A 16,592-nucleotide genomic window follows, 5' to 3' on the forward strand; every position below is an offset into this window, starting at 1 on the left:
TGTAGTGGACTCTCCTCTTTCCAGGTTAAATAAAGCCATCTTAATTATGATATAAGAGTCCCAGGCCTTTAAAAATCCCGCTGATAATAGGTTGGAGGCTCTGAGGCCTGTCATATGTTCACTGTGCCTGGTTCAGCACTTAGGTCGGTTTTTACTGTCGCCCTGGTGTCACAAACACTGGCCGAGTGGGCTAAACTTTTATGCCGAGACCTGGAGGGGGAACAGCTTCCCCCTGCCTTTGCAGAGCTGTCGGATCAAATAGTCCATTTGGCACCCTTGATCACCAGACTGTCTGTCCCAGCAGTGGTCCTTCGGCGTATTATCTGGCTGAAATGCTGGTCTGCGGATCAGAGTTCTAAGAAGGCCTTGTCTGATCTCCCATTTGTGGGGGATACCCTGTTTGGAGCTTCTTTGGATGACATCATTAAGGGCCTCACAGGGGGGAAGAGTACTCTTCTTACACAGGCTTCTAAAGGCAAGGAGCCCCGGCCTTTTCGTCCCTCAGGGTCTCAAGACAAGGGATCTAAGCCCTTCAGAGTCTCCACCGGAGGTTCCAGGAGGACCTGGTCTGGTCACGAGCAAACTCTTCCAGACTTGCGGACAAGGCTTCCTCTGCATGAATGGCCGCCCTCACCCGTATCTGGGGTGGGGGGACATCTTCGCTGGTTTCCGGATCCATGGACCTCCCTGGTCCAAGTGGGTCCACAAAGTAATTCGGTCCGGCAAGATCAAGATTCGGTCTTATCCTCCGGAAAGGTTCTTCCCTTCCAACCTGCGCTCTTCCCCAGATCGCTTAATGGGTCTCTTTGGGGCGATGCAAGACTTGTTACTTCAAGGAGTGATTGTCCCAGTTCCGACTTAGGAACATTTTCAGGGGGTTTACTCAAATCTGTTTACAATTCCCAGGAAGGAAAGCAAGGTACGTCCAATAGTACAAGAAGGATTCTTGTCCCATTTCACCTGGACCTCATGGTGCTAAACTGCTTTGTGCAGGTACAGAAGTTCCGAATGGAGTCCATTCTCACGGTAGTGGCGTCCCTACATCAGGGGGATTTACTCACTTCTATCGTCATCAAGGACACCTACGTTCACATTCCAATATGTGCCGGTCACCAGTGCTTCCCCTGCTTGGCCGTCGGCGAGGAGCATTATCAGTTTGTGGCTCCTCGGGTCGTCACAAAAGTGTTGGGCCCCGTTACTAGCATTGTTCCGTCAGCGGGGGATCGCGGTATGGGGGTACCTGGACGATCTTCTTCTGCAAGCAGAGTCTCCGACTGCTCTGATGGACAACTTGGAGAGGTTGCCGGTATTCTAAGGTGGGAAGAACGATTCGTTCCAGCCCTCTCTGCTGTACACATTCCAGGGGTAGAAAAAATGGCATGCGTATTATCTCAGTCGACAGGCGTTTGACCAGAGGAATGGTGTTTCATCAGCTGTGTCTCCGGTGGGATACTCCCGAGGTGGACCTGTTGGCCTCTCACCTCAACAGGAAGGTACAGAGGTTTGTGGCACGGTCTCGGGATCCTCTAGCTGACGCCACAGACGCCTTAGTGGCTCCTTGGAGCCAGTATCATCTGATTTACGCCTTCCCCCCTCTCAAACTTCTGCCAAGACTCCTGCGCAGAATCAAGGCAGAAGAGATTCCGGTCATTCTAGTGGCTCCAGACTGGCCTCTCCGGTCTTGGTACGCCGATTTTGTATGGCTGGTCGCCAGTACTCCTTAAAGACTACCTCTCAGGGAAGATCTGCTGTCCCAAGGGCCAATCTTCCATCCTGCATTAGTCGCTGGCTTTCATGGTTTGGCTGGCAAAAGCCAGGTGCTGAAGGATAAAGATTTGTCTGAATCAGTGATTGCTACGCTGCTAAAGGCCAGAAAATCTACCTCTAGGAAGATCTATCATCATACTTGGAAGACATACATTGTGTGGTGTGAGTCTCTTGAGTTCACCCTCATTCTTTTTCAGTGGCTTGGATATTGGCTTTCCTCAAACAGGGGATTGAGCAATGCCTGGCCTTGAGTACCGTCAAGGGCCAGGTTTCAGCCTTAGTGGTTTTCTTTCAATGTTCATTGGCCACCCATTCTCTGGTGCGCACCTTTATCCAGGGAGTTCAACACTTGGCCCCTTCAGTGCAGTCTCCATTGCCGCTGTGGGACCTCAATTTGGTGCTGTCTGTTCTTCAGGAGTTTCCCCTGCTTAAGGTTTCCCAGAAGGTGGCCTTTTTGGTGGCTATTACTTCTGCAAGCAGAGTGTTGGAGCTGGCGGCGTTGTCTTCTCGTTCACCTTATCTGGTGATTGACAGAGATAAGGTGGTTCTCCGTCCCTGTCCACGGTTCCTTCCAAAGGTTGTCTCTGATTTTAATTTGAATGAAGACATTTTGTTGCCTTCTCTATGTCCCAGGCCTAAACATTCTAAGGAAATTGCCTTGCATCCCTTGGATGTGGTTCGAGTAATCAGGGTGTACCTGGCAGCTACAGAGTCTTTTCGGAAGTCAGATTTACTATTTGTACTCACAGATGGATCTTGGAAAGGGTTAGTCGCTTCTGCTGCGACCATTTCCACATGTATCAGATAGTGATTCAGGCCTATTCCATTAGGGGTCAGGTTCCACCTTTCCCTGTTAAGGCACACTCTTCTCGGACGCTTATTGCCTCCTGAGCCTTCTGTCATCAGGCGTCAGTGCTGCAGGTTTGCAAGGCGGCCATCTGGTCACCTGTGCACACTTTCACAAAGTTTTTTAAGGTGGATGTGTTGGCATCTGCAGATGCTTCCTTTGGCCACAAGGTTTTTCAGGCTGCTGTTTAAAGGACCTGATCCTCTTTGAGGGTGTATTGTTTTTTTCAGGCTTCAGTTGTTTATGGTTTGAGCTCCATGTTACCTGGTTGGCTGTGGTTTAGCCTTTGGAATTTTTTCTTGCTGTTCCCATCCCTCATGTTTGACACTGCTTTGGGACATCCCAACTGTCAAGAAGGTGAAGAGCTGTGTCCGTCAATGAACAAAAGAGAAAATGGGATTTTTTGACTTACCGTAAAATCAGTTTCTCTGATATTCATTGATGGACACAACACCCACCCCTTTGTGGAGTTGGTTTTCTTCTGACACTGCTTGTAACAAAACTGAATGCCTATAGCTGAGAGTGGGAATATACCCCCTGGGACTGCACCATAGGTGTAGTCAAGCTTATTTCTGCCTAGTGTCCTACGCCTGTAGGGGGCAGCATAACCTAACTGTCAAGAAGATGAGGAGCTGTGTCTGTCAATGAACATCAGAGAACTGGATATTACGGTAAATCAAAAATCAAATTTTTCCTGGGGCTACACAAGAGTTGATTGGTGCTGTGGTCTGCTCAGGTTTTTTTTTTGTAGAAAAAAAAAACAAAATTTTTATTTAAAGAAAATTAGTAAATAAAGTACATGGAACACATTTTTGCAATGTAAATGTTAAGTGTAATTGAATTAAAACAAATACATTTTGCGGCTTCATAATGTGTCACATGGGGTGGTTATTGGGGAAGAAGCCTCTATCAATCACCCTGCTGAAGCCTCCCTGCAATACAACGCCGATTTATCACATGGAGTAGATAGCTGGGGAGAGGGAGCAGCTGTCAGTCAACCTGCTGGAGGCCCCTCATCCACCCACCCAGCAAGCTGATGAAGAGGGTCAAATGGGGCGGCTTCCAGATGAGAAAGGAGGAAGTGAAAGCTTTATCACAGGGGAATGGCAGATCACGTGCACGGAGAGTTGTAATGCAGCAGACAGAAGATTAACAGCAATAGCATTGCCCCTCAAAATCAGGAAGCCCACTGAAATGGCAGGATCAACATATTATTCATTAACAATGAAAATGCACATGAAAGATTATGTATATTGACACCCTCCATATTTTTCTCATGACAGGTTTACTTTTAACAGTCTTTTACATTAAAGGTTACGTTTACTTTTTAGGAGCTGGTTACATGTTAACCAGTGTTTGGGGTGTAATATGTTCACCTGATTCCTACCCTCATACTCATCAACAAACCCCTATAGCATATAACCTAAGCCTTATGACCATTATAAACCTTAACCCAACTCTTTACCCAAAGATGCCTAAAAGCCTAGAAGTGAATGTAACCTCTAACCCTAATGTCTTAATTGTACAAGGATTATAGGCTGGCAAAGCGTTTTAGGAGATGCCCCTTGCATATCCCCCTATAACCCCACTCCATGAGTCCTCGGTTTTTTACTAGGGTCCTATGGTGATGGGCCTTTTTTCTCTCTTTATGCAGAAATCACTCTTACAAGCAATAAAAGATTTCTGTATTGAAAACTAAATCATGTAGATAATGGCAACATTCAGAAATGACAAATACCACAATTGCGATCAATCTTCCTATAAAATTTTGTGGTAAATTACCCTATTTTATGCATGTTATAATCCTTTGTAACGGCATCTAAATGCTAGAAGACTGTTGCTGGGTACCGCCATCTTGGATGTGATGTCAGCAGACCCAGCAGATTCAGCTGCCATTTAAATTATGCTCTATATTCTCTTTAGCTGTTCCCCCAACTACTACATAAAAGGTTATGAGGGGTGGAAAAGCTGAACCAGCACTGACAGTAATTATGCTCTTCCAGAATAGGAGAGAGCTATGATGTGCAAGAATGAAAGAGGACTGTGCTTGGGAATTGGCTCTTTCCAAAGTAGTCAAATTTGCTGGCGAATCTGACACATCTTAAATAAAAAAAATGTTTATTGAAAGGGTGCTTCTCTACAACATTTTACCGGGGGACAGGCTTTTCTACTTTTCAATGGTCCCCACTTTTACTCTTGGTAAATATGGTCCCCTATACAAATAGTGAGAGTTGATGTCCCCAGCAACGACACAGACAGCAATCTGAAAGAGAGTATATCCCTTTTCCTAACTAATGAAAAAAATTGGCTGGAGGGAAATTCTAAAGTGCATTTAAAGTAAATCTTTTTTTTTTTTTTCAGGTCTTGAATGAGAAGGGAATAGTTAAAATCCATATAAGTTTTTTGTTTTTTTTTCTTGTTTGTGTCTGGTTGGAAGAGATTTTTTCTCACTTTTGTACTAGCCTCACATAAGGAAGTAAGAAAATATCTCTATTAGAAGATTTATCACTACTTCTTTTTCTGGTGACGTCTGTAAAAATTGGGATTTCCTAACACTTTGTGACGGTAGATCACCAGGACACCAGGACAACCATAGAGCTTGAATCTGCCCAACTGGGACACAGCAATAAAACTTTTATAAGGGTTCTAACCTCTTCCCACACAATTCAAAGCTAAAACATTCTAATTTACTCATTTAGGAGGATTTATTGAAATGGGAAAATTCAAGCAAGCATTTAAAGCATCGTATATTTCATCAGTAACGTTTAAAAAGTTCCATACTTGTATGCAATTTAAGGGGTAACCTATTAATCCACCTGCTATCGCTGTCCGCCAGCATACAGTATATACTGCTAGTGGCCACCCACCTTCTCCAGTGTGAGCCTGTTGCCAAGTTGCTAGAATTTTACTAGATTTTACAAGATACTTTTTTTGGAATAGTATGTATGTATTCATCGAATTTCGAGTGCCCGAAGCCCTTTTGAGCTAGAATCACAAAGTAACAGCAGTGGCTAAACTTGAATTCTTCATGCTTTCCCCCCTCTCTAGCTTCAGCTTGAGATGCCACTATGCATGACCTCATGCAGCCTCCCTAGATTCTTCTCTTCATAACTAGTTCCTTTCTGTCTTCTACCATGTTGGCTGGTAAAAATGTGTTTTTCTAAAAAAAAAAAAGTTGTAAGAGGTCCATTTCAGTTTCAGTCCTCATTTTCTTTTTCAGAAATCTAATTTAATTTTTCATGTATGGCAAATTCTGTAAAGCTTTGGTCTATTGTGGCTTTTTTTTTTTTTTTTAAATCATCACATTAAACCCGTTCAGGACAATGTACTTTTTTCTTTTTTGTCTATACTCAGAACTAAAACTTTTGTTTGGTGAGAAATATTAAAAAATAATCTTTTTCATATTTGCCTCTTGAAGTTGGCTGGTGGTATGCTCAAGGCAGTTTCTCACACCTCTGCCCTAGAATGGGATTTTTATTTCAGTTCTTAAGGCTCCCACATCTAAATGATCAGAGGGCTATGCTAGTTCTGACCCAAGCCTTATGGATATTTGGTGGCAGTTAGTGCTAAAATGAATACCATTCTTTTCTGAACACAAACTGTAATAGATGCTCTCTGTATTAAATGTTTATTTAAACTTAGCTTTGGAAAGAGTAGAGAAGGGTTAAAACTCCTATTGCTGTTTTTTTTTTTGCTGTATGAACCCTGCTGGGGAGATTTTTCTTCACTGAGCGCCCATTCAGACTGGCGCGACACGACTTTGTGGGGCGACCTGTGGAGTCGCGGTGCACGCTTGCACGGACTTCATATGATTGAAGTCAATGCAAGTCGCCTCCAGGTTGCCCCAAAGTAGTACAGGACCCTTTTTCTAAGTCGGAGCGACTTGTGTCGCTCCTATTAGAACGGGTCCTGTACTATTCAATGGCGAGCGACCAATAGCTACTCGCTCTCTCTCTCCCTCTCCCTCTCCCTCTCCCTCTCCCTCTCCCTCTCCCTCTCCCTCTCTCTCTCTCTCTCTCTCTCTCTCTCTCTCTCTCTCTCTCTCTCTCTCTCTCTCTCTCTCTCTCTCTCTCCATGTTTATGTAAATGATAAATTTAGTGTGTATGTAAAATGTATGTAAATAAAAACATCCTCAAGCTGTACTTGTCTGCTCATCTTTGGAACCCCAGTGATCGATGTAAGCTTTAGCAAATCTGATTCAAATCATTTAATGAACACATTATTCCTAGACTGGCAGTGAAGCTCCACCTCCTGGATATTTAAGGGTAGTGCATGTTGTTAGGCTAGACAGTAGTTGATGTATAAGATGATATATATATGAGGGTGTGGCTTTGTTTGCAGACAAGAATTCACATGATGTAATCCTAAGGATTTATTTTCTTCACTTTTATTCCTGGCAATTTTCAACCTGTCATCTTAAGGATTCTACCATTCATCATCAGTCTAAATTACAAAAGTTATAGGCTAGTTTCAAAGCTAGTGCGTAAAATTACTAAAAGATTATTCATCTCCCTTTATTGTAAATTTTATAATGGCACTGGGAAGGTTGTATATCTCAGGAATGTTAGTTTTTTTTTTTAAGTATTTCCTCCTTTTTAATGTGCAGTTTTGGAGAAGTCATGTCATTGCTTGTTCTGTATATAAATTGATAGGGATTTGGATACTTCTGTGTACTGATCCTTTTTACATTACTGATGTAGCAATGAAGTGTCTGTTATTTATAGAACTCACAAATATACTGTTAACTTTTCTTATATATAAGGGCTATAAGTTGTTTTTGAGGAAGGCAAAATAAAAAGAAATAATGACCTATTGTAACCTACCTGGCTTTTGTGACATGCTGCACTTTAAGCTCAGTAGTGCTGTTTGTTAATAAACTTAGTAGTAATCTGTCTACATTTATACACATACACACAACCAATCTTGTACACATTAAAAATGTCTTATTTTTATTTATTTCACTGCATGTTGTAATTTTCTTAGTGTGCATTAAAAGCAAGGCATATAGAGCCTGTCTCCTTTCCTGATGAGGCATCAGCGAGTCATTTCCTACCCAGCTTTCTTGTCCCTGGCCAATCCTTTTTATTCATTGGATTGCATTTTTTTTTAAATTATGGAAGCTCAACCTCACATGTGGGCATTACCGCTATTTTAGCTCCTCACTGGTCCTTCCCATTAGCCATGATCTGCCTGAATTGCATAGGAAAGCACTGAGATCCAGTAATTATGTCACTGGGTCTAAATAAGGGTAAGTTATGAAAACAGGTTTTGTTTAAATTAGTTTGTTAATGAAAAAGGACCAGGGAGGGCAAAATCTTGGCAGATTAAGGCCCCTTTCACCCTTGTGCGACCTAAAAGTCATGCAATTTTACCGCAATTTTGACTGGACTTGAAGCAATGCCTATGTCTTTGGACCTCAAAATGCATTAAAATTGGCCAAATGTAGTGCAGTACAATGTAGTACTTTGAAGTCGTAGCGACTTGAAGTCGTACAGATATGAACGTTACTCATTGGAAATCACGGAGTACGACTTGTCATGGGACTTTGCAGTCCCAAATCGCAGGACCAGTTGCACAAATGTGAAAGGGGCCTTAACTTCAGCTTTACAAATATACGCAGGGCCCTCTAATTCCTCCTGTGGTGAATTGTATTGTCTTCCCGCACATTGTAAAGCGCTGCGCAAACTGTTGGCACTATATAAATCCTGTATTATAATAATAATAAAATAGCTGTGCCTGGGTTTGGGCTTTTTCCTTCACATAGGATGAAACACATAAGTTGCACATGCCTAGAATTTTTTTTTTAATTTACATAGACACATCAAGTAATGGCATAAAAAAAAAAAGAAGAAGTGGTCCGTCCAGTCTGCCCATTTTTTCCCTAGTAATTTAAATTCTTTAGATGTAAAGATCGACTTTTTTTCTTCAAGGTTCTCTAACAAAGATTTTTGTACTGTCATTTTATGGTTAAAAATAGGAATATAATAGACTAGGTTAAACCGATATTTAAAGAGAATTCTAACCTTTGTGCTTCGGACAAGGAAAATCAATATTATTAATGCATTGCATGGTTTGAAGACAAAGGGTGGCGTCCATAGCTCCTTTTTTTTTTTAACAAACAATATGGGTCTTATACTTGAAAGTGTTTTGCTATATCCCACAGCATTCAGATATAATAAATAGAAGCCTTGCCCAAGGTGTTGATGCCTGATTAAAGATCTGTTTTGCCCTACCTACCCTTCTGCCTTTTTTTTCTAGCTAGCTTTAGAAAAGATAGCAAATAGCTGTTCCAGACACTAAAACAAGCACCCTGGCGTGGTATAATATAAAGCTACTCAGGTGATGCTAGGGCTTTTTACGTTCTGACTAGGGAGATATAAATGTCATTTACCCTTTTAGTCTTCTTGTCAGCAATTACATTTTGCATAGCAGTCAGCGAGGAGAGAAGAGGTGAAGCTATAGACAGACCTTGCAGCCTCCGGAGAGCATTTGATGACATAAAGGCAATAGTGAGGTTCAGATGAATTAAATGATATGTCTGTCTTTTATAAATTGCTTGTTCGTTAACAATTTTTCAGAATTTTGAATTACATGCTTTTGGAAGGGTTCTTGTACGTTTCCTAATGAATTCTAGGTTTCAGCAGCCATTCACTGTCGGATAAAACCAAAAGTTAAAATCATGTTTAGAATATCACTGCAAAATACTGTTCGCTATGTAGATAAGATATGGAATCAAACTGGTTGTACCAGAACGTTTTTTTTTTTTTTTTTTTTTTAATTTGAAGGATCATTTATAGACTGAATCAGAAACTAGAACCTGTCATTTCAGAGCTACAATATTCTATTAGTTTTATTTAAATGTTTGAACCTTTCAAAAATCAGCCTGTGTGGTTAACCGAAATCTGTTAGCTATAGTAGGAAAGGGTTAAATCATATCAGATTTTATTTTGTGTTTGCATTTCCAAAGTTTCTATTTGTGCTGGTGACCACTGCAAATAGACAAAAAAAAGCCCAATTTTTCAGCTCTGTCTCCAGTAAGAACAGGATGTAAGGAAAAGCTTCCAAGAAAGACCCCTGTTTTGGTGACAGCTATGTCAGAGAGGATGTCACCCTACTACTTATCGAGTCTCCTGTGTTTTTCTTTTTTTTTTTAAGTTGACTCTTTAGTTTAAAATGTCTGGTGTTAAGTGATGACTTAAACCTTCAAGTTCTGGAGGTAGTAAACAGGAGTAGCTCTGGGGGATTAGGGATTAGAGTTGCTCTGCTTTAAGTGAGGTTGCAATAATGAAATTAAGAGTTCGGTGATGCATCAAATAGGTACATTTTGCTGGTACCTGATTTTTTAAATTGCTGGGAACGATTAGCCAGTAACTTTTACAAGGATTTCACATGGCGCTCCTGGTGAGATCAGGCTCCATACTCGCATCTCTGGTGCTGGCTCAGATTCTCTCCGTCAAGGGAGAAAGTGATTGAGAAAGAGGAGATGTGCCTAGCACGAAACATGTCAGATTAGGACCTGTCTGCTGGCTATTTTATTAAAAGTAGAATATTATTTTACATCTGGATGTATAGCATTCCTGTGGCTGGTACAATTGATAAACATTGTATCGGTGAGATTTTTTTGCAATTTCTTTCAGATTCAAAATGCAGATAAAAAGCCTGTTTTTTTTTTTTTTTTTTTTTCACTGACAGGTAAAAGTTGGTAAAAAAAATAAAAAACAGTAAATAGGCATGGGTAAACTATTTATTTAAATCCTATTTAAATACGTAATATTCATCCTTAAACATTCATAATGTATTATTTCAGTGAACTGTTGGTCAAAGAGTGTCTGAATACCTTTGCTATGTTGCAGACCTATTGTGTATTTTGCTACTCTTTGTGTTTAACAAATTCAATAAATTGGTCAAGAGGTTTAAAACTTTCATATTAAAGTGGCACTAACCAACTAAACAATATCCTAAGGTTGGCATACATGATACAATTTTCCTTTTCACTTTCCTTTAGATTTAGGGCCCATTCACATTAGCGCGACTTGTCAGCCTGACAAGTCGCGCTCCCTCGCGGTCCATTGACCGCTACAGGACCCATTCTAATAGGAGCGACACAAGTCGCTCCGACTTAGAAAAAGGGTCCTGTACTATTTCGGGGCGACCTCGGAGCGACTTGCATAGACTTTGATTATGTGAAGTCCCTGCAAGTCGCTCCGAAGTCGTGGTGCAATGTAATGCACAAGTCGCCCCCGAAGTAGTAAGGAGTCGTGTCGCGCTAATGTGAACCGGCTCTTACCTTCAACTATGTAGTGGAAGGACCTGCCTGAGTGCATACAAATCGAGTGTTTAGGTTTGACCTCATATTATATGGTTTTGATAAATCTAATGGAAAATTGTATAATGTCTGGGCAGCCTTATTTGCCAAAAATAATCAATACACACCCACTACTTATTGGCCCTGTAATCTATTTTTCTTACTGTTTTTTTCTGCCTCCTTATAGCATCCTCTATGAGCTCCCAAATCTCTACTTTCAACCCCCCCCCCACCCCTCTTCCATTTTGTTTGGAACAACCATTGTAGGTTAGTTGTGCTCATGTGCACTGGTCTAGGCACATTCAGATCCCATAGTCTATCTAAGGAGTGAGCAATAGAAATTAACTGCATTCTTAGATACCGTGGGATCGTAGAAAATGAATGTAGCCACCCTCTAACAGGAAGTCACATCACCGCAGCAAAATAAAAAATAAAATTGGAGGAGGCAGAATTAAGAATACATATTTGAATTAATATTTTTTTAAACTAGAGTTCAGTGTCATTTTTTTTCAGCTTAAGTGCTACAAATTGTATAGCTGGGATACATATATAGCATGTTTTGCAGAGTGGTCTGGTTGGCAAGAATGGTTGCTATTTTGCTTAAAACCTTGGTAAGAGAAGAAAAACATCTCAGAAATGGTGTGAGTTGTGAAGCTGGTAAGAATGATTGACACAAAGCAAAGAAATGCTGAAAGGGATGGACTAAATGCCTCCCCCACACCCTTGGCTGCCACTCATAAACAGGAGCAGATAGCATCTAAGGCATTGCCTCAGCAGGGAAGCAAATGTGATGGGGGTTAGGAATCCGGAAGATTACATTGTGTAGCAATTAGAATTTTTTTCTCTCTCTGCTCTAAACATTGCCCACAATGAAACCTAGAAGCAATACCCTAAACATGCCTGAGCCAAAATACAATTGTGGTGATAAATCTGCCAAAAGGTATGTTCTTGATTGAAGTAGTGAGCTTGGCTGCAAGTTCTTTTGACCATTTGGTGACTGAAATGGTTCACTGAATCGGATAACACAGTGCATACCATAGTGACTGATTAAATTGATTTGTCCATAATTACAGGCAGCACCATTGCAGAGGTTTTTTTAACTCTTTTTAGTCTTGGAGATGTAGATTTCACGTTGTTGAAATTTCCAGAGTAGGTATTTTTAATTTTAATTCGTATTAGCTTATGAAAATTGATTACTATATTTTCTATATTTTTAAAATTCTTCAGGACATGTTATTGGGAAGGAAAACCTGTCTATTTCTCCCCATACATAGATTCTCTCTCAAGAGCCTCTACTTAATTTAGAACTTAGAGTTTCTGAGTTCTTAATATAATTGTATAAAATTTAACTAGATCACCATCAAAATTTTATAATCAGGCTGATCAATTTTAATAGCACTGTTTTTACTAAAGAATTGGCTGTATACATTACAAATGTTTCTGTGGATATTTTCACTTTGTTCAACAATCTTGCGAGTGGGAGATCTATTTATTTTTTTTTTTTACTGTAATTACATGATCAGTTTAGTATTAATAATAATAATAAAAAGATGTACACAACTCCTAAGTCTGGACTGAAAATTTTATTGCAAAAAAGCTAATTCCAGAGTGTTTTTTTTTTGTGTATTAGGGTACCTGAAGTTTGAACTCAAACTCTGAGCAGGTTTCTGGGAGACAGTCAATTAAATTGGGAAGAGTTTTCTGGAAATCCTTCCTGTAGAAAGCACTGCTGCTGTGGTGGCAACAAAGAGAATTTTTTTTTTTTTATATAGCAGTTATCTAAAGCTTGAATCAGTGAAGCTTATTTTAGTTAACTTCTTTGCAGAATGGTGTATGTAGCAAATATTTAGACAGTTTTATTAATAAGCATTTGCTTGTTTTTGTGTTTTATTTTTATTTTTTAATTTTTTTAAGAAAGCTACTGTTGATTGGAGAACATTTACATGTATATATTTTTTTGCAAACAATTGCAAACCCTTGTATTTATTTCAAGGTTATATGCACCAATTTAAAACAAATCTAGTGTGTGTGTGTGTGTGTATATATATATATATATATATATATATATATATATAGATCAAATTTTAAACTGAAAAGATAAATTAATTTACAGCCATTTAAAATGTTCTTGTTCTATTTCTCAGGAAATATTAATATCCCTTAAATGAGTTTTGCGACATATTGACAGAATTCTACTGATTTTTTTTTCTTTTTTAGCGTGTTGCCAGAAATGATATGGTAACTCCTTAGCCTAGTAGTAATGTTATGATTTCAGGAAAAAAAATACACCAGAAAATTCTGGAATGAGCACATTATTGCACAGTGTAGAAAACCGTATAAAGAAAGCTTTAATATTTTCACCAGATGGAGTGGTAGGCTGCTATTACAAGCACATAGTGTTTACAGTTAGCGTATGCCCGATGTAAAAGAAGAATATGCTTGCAGAAATTGTAAATAGTGTTGTATGGTTAGGCTGCCTAGAGAATTAAATGTAAATGCTGCCCCCTTGTGGTGATTTTAGGGATAATGTTGATAGAAAAAGCGTTTACTATGGGCATGGATGAATTGTTGTCATTTACTGGTATGGTATACTTTGTTTTTTGCATCTTCGGAAAGGTATTTTATTTATTGCTTGGGCTTTGCATTCATTGTAAATCCTATCCTATTTTTAACATTTTAGAGGGGCTTTCTCTTTAGTATATTACAGCCTATTTGCAAAAGAAGTTTAGAAAAGAAAACCACATATAGAATATATTTCAAAGTTTCAGCATGCAGTGCACAGAATCAAGATGTTGGCAACCATTTCATGCTGTAACGCTGGGCATATCCATTGACAAATTGGATCAGTGTAGTTTGACTGTGTAAGCCATTAGACGACTTTACATTTCTTGTTAAACGATTTCCCCCCAACAAAAAGGTGCCTTTTCTTTACATTTTAGTTTAGTTTTTCTGGTATATAGAGTAGGCTCTATTATATGTGATTACTATAATCACTTGTATGTGGAATCAGTATAACAACTATATATTTTAGGTTGGCTTGTGTGAATCACATGTTGCACGTGCAAAACCAATATTTTGTTTTTCTCATGTTGCACAGGACATGAACAAGAAATGCAAGGGTTTGTCTTTTGTTTTTTTATCTAAAAGTGTCTTATTTTTATTTATTTATTTTTTTTTTTTTTTAGATGCTACAACTGTGGTGGCCTTGATCATCATGCTAAAGAGTGCAATCTACCTCCTCAGCCAAAAAAGTGCCATTACTGTCAAAGCATAATGCACATGGTAGCTAACTGCCCTCACAAGATGGTTCCGCAGCATCCAGCAGCCTCTCAGGGAAGATATGAAGCAGAACTGCAGCCTTCCACTTCTGCTTTTCAGAGAGAAGGAGGCGGTGCTTTTGGCTATTCATCTCCATCATATTCTCAGGAGGGAAGATCGGAGCTCTCAGAACATTCAAGCAGGTCACCGCAAGAAGCTTCCTTAAGTAAGATATCTACATCGCCTGAAGAACAAAGCAGGAAGGGGCCTTCTGTTCAAAAAAGGAAAAAAACTTAGCATTGTCTTGGTGTCTCCCTTAAAACTGACCTTCTCTTGGAAGTTCTACCTCATACAAGTACAGGGGAAATCATTTCATTTTTCGCAACATATCTGGAATTTTAACTACTGTTTAGGAACTGTGAATTAAACCTACAAAAAGACAAATCACTTCAAGCAAACTGAACATGCAGGGTGTTAATCTCTTACCTCATTTGTGTGTGTATGTGAGAATTTTTTTTTTTTAATGTATACTCCTAATAATTTTTGATTGAAATTCAAATGAGTATATACAGTATGTATGCGTGAGTATATTCACAACAAACTGCATTCCTAGCATTCATCGGAGAATGAAGCAATATTCATTATTATTTCCAAACACTCCTGCTATTTATTTTCTTTTCTCCCACCGTTGAATTAGTATTGTGCTTTCAGTATGTTTTTACTATTTAGGCTCAGTGACCTCTCACCTATATCTAGTATTAACATCCCAGTTGTTGCTTTTCATTTTTTTTATTGTTTTTTTGATCCATTGTCAAGGACGATTTTCCTTCATCGCTTTTGGTATTCTCAAATAATTCAGGTGGGAGAAATTCTGAACATACAGCGAATAATCTTGAAATTTAGGATAAATGCTTTGTTTAATACTCTGAGTGATACTGTACGGGGTAAAGAATGCAGTAGTAAAATACATTACCAAGGCCCCCATCTTAGTTACTAGGGTCCAGACTGCAGTAGCACACAGATTCAGGTTTTCTTTATGTTATGTATACACATGTTAACTTTAAAACGTGCCAGAATATGGTGGCTGATCTGCCTTTTAATTCGTCAGGTTTAGGCCATCTGCCTCGTTAAAAAAAGGAAGTCCCATTTAACATTAAACCTGGCCTTATGCCTTTAGGAGCAAGTACTAGCAGGTGTCTGCGAATACCTCCGTTTGTCATGAAAATGACTTCTGGATGTCTTGTGGGCCAGGAACCAAGGCATATTATGTATTGATTCCACCTCCAAGTTGTGCACTGGCCCTACTACAAGCATACCACAATGCAAAAAATCATACACCTGCAGACAATAGTCTACATTGTACCATTAAATAGCATTTTTTTGGGCTAAGTTGTGGAAAAAAGCAGCACTTAAGAGCCGGTTCACACTACCGCGACCAGAAAGTCGCCCCATGAAGGAGAGACTTTTTAGCGTGACTTTGAAGAGATTTGGAAGAGACTTGGAAGAGACTTGTGCACTACTTTGAAGAGACTTAAATGATAGGCGACTTTGTCTGTGGGGAATGCCTGGCTAATCTTTTTCTTCTTCCTGGAAAGTCTGATCATAGTCGCTTGAAAATAGATAAGGATCCGACTTAGAGGCGACTCCCATTGAAGTCTATGTGCACAAGTCGGGTAGAGGTCGCCTTGAAGTAGTACAGGAACCTTTTCTGAAGTCGGAGCTTTACATTGAATTTGTGATGACAAGAGACTTGGGGCGACTTGAGGGCACACAAGTTGTGTCCCAAGTCGGAGTCGTGTGAACCGGCTCTAAATCTATTTAGAAACGTGATGATGCTGATTTTTTTTTTTAAAGTATATTCTGATTAATTTCATGTATAAAGCATAATATAGGAGCACATGTAACTGTACCTGCCTATCACTGATCTGTGTGCTACTGTGAGTATGTGTTATAAAGCGAACATTTACACGGTCATGCAATGTAAGGTATCTGATAAACCACCCAACTTATTTTCTCTTGCACAAGAAAACTGTGGCCAAACAATTGTTTTCTTGGATTAATACAAATTTGAGCTTTTTGGGTTGAAAGGGTTGATCCTAAGCTGACAAAGCCAGGTGTCCTTATGGAAAGACACACTGTAAACTTTTCAGACAATTGTGCTTAAAAATAATGAATGTGTCACAGCAAACACATTTTTGACTTTTTTTTTTCTTGATTTCACATCAGATATTGTTGGCTTTGTTGCTTTTCCAAAGCTGCAAGAGATTTTTAGATTTTGTAGAGAATAATTCCAAAACATGGAATTTAAAATGTGGTATTTTTTACTTCTTTGTGTGGACTAATTGTATGAAATGTTTGGATCTTCACTTGTACTCCCCCCATCCCCACATGATACACATCAGTTCTATGGTGAG

The 16,592-nt window shown here is 39.4% G+C and overlaps 1 protein-coding gene across 1 annotated transcript in view; it reads left to right on the forward strand.

Moving 5' to 3' along the window:
• Positions 1–14,607, forward strand: part of LIN28B (lin-28 homolog B) — a 79,641-nt gene extending 65,034 nt beyond the window's left edge. Inside the window, exon 4 of the mRNA XM_082251485.1 lies at positions 14,106–14,607. Coding sequence (XP_082107611.1) covers positions 14,106–14,475 — 370 coding nt within the window. The 3' untranslated portion in view covers positions 14,476–14,607. The remainder of the gene's footprint in view (positions 1–14,105) is intronic.
• Positions 14,608–16,592: the final 1,985 nt, after the last annotated feature.

The sequence above is a fragment of the Pelophylax lessonae genome, assembly GCF_965119305.1.
Source record: "Pelophylax lessonae genome assembly, chromosome: 3".
Lineage (NCBI taxonomy): Eukaryota > Metazoa > Chordata > Amphibia > Anura > Ranidae > Pelophylax > Pelophylax lessonae.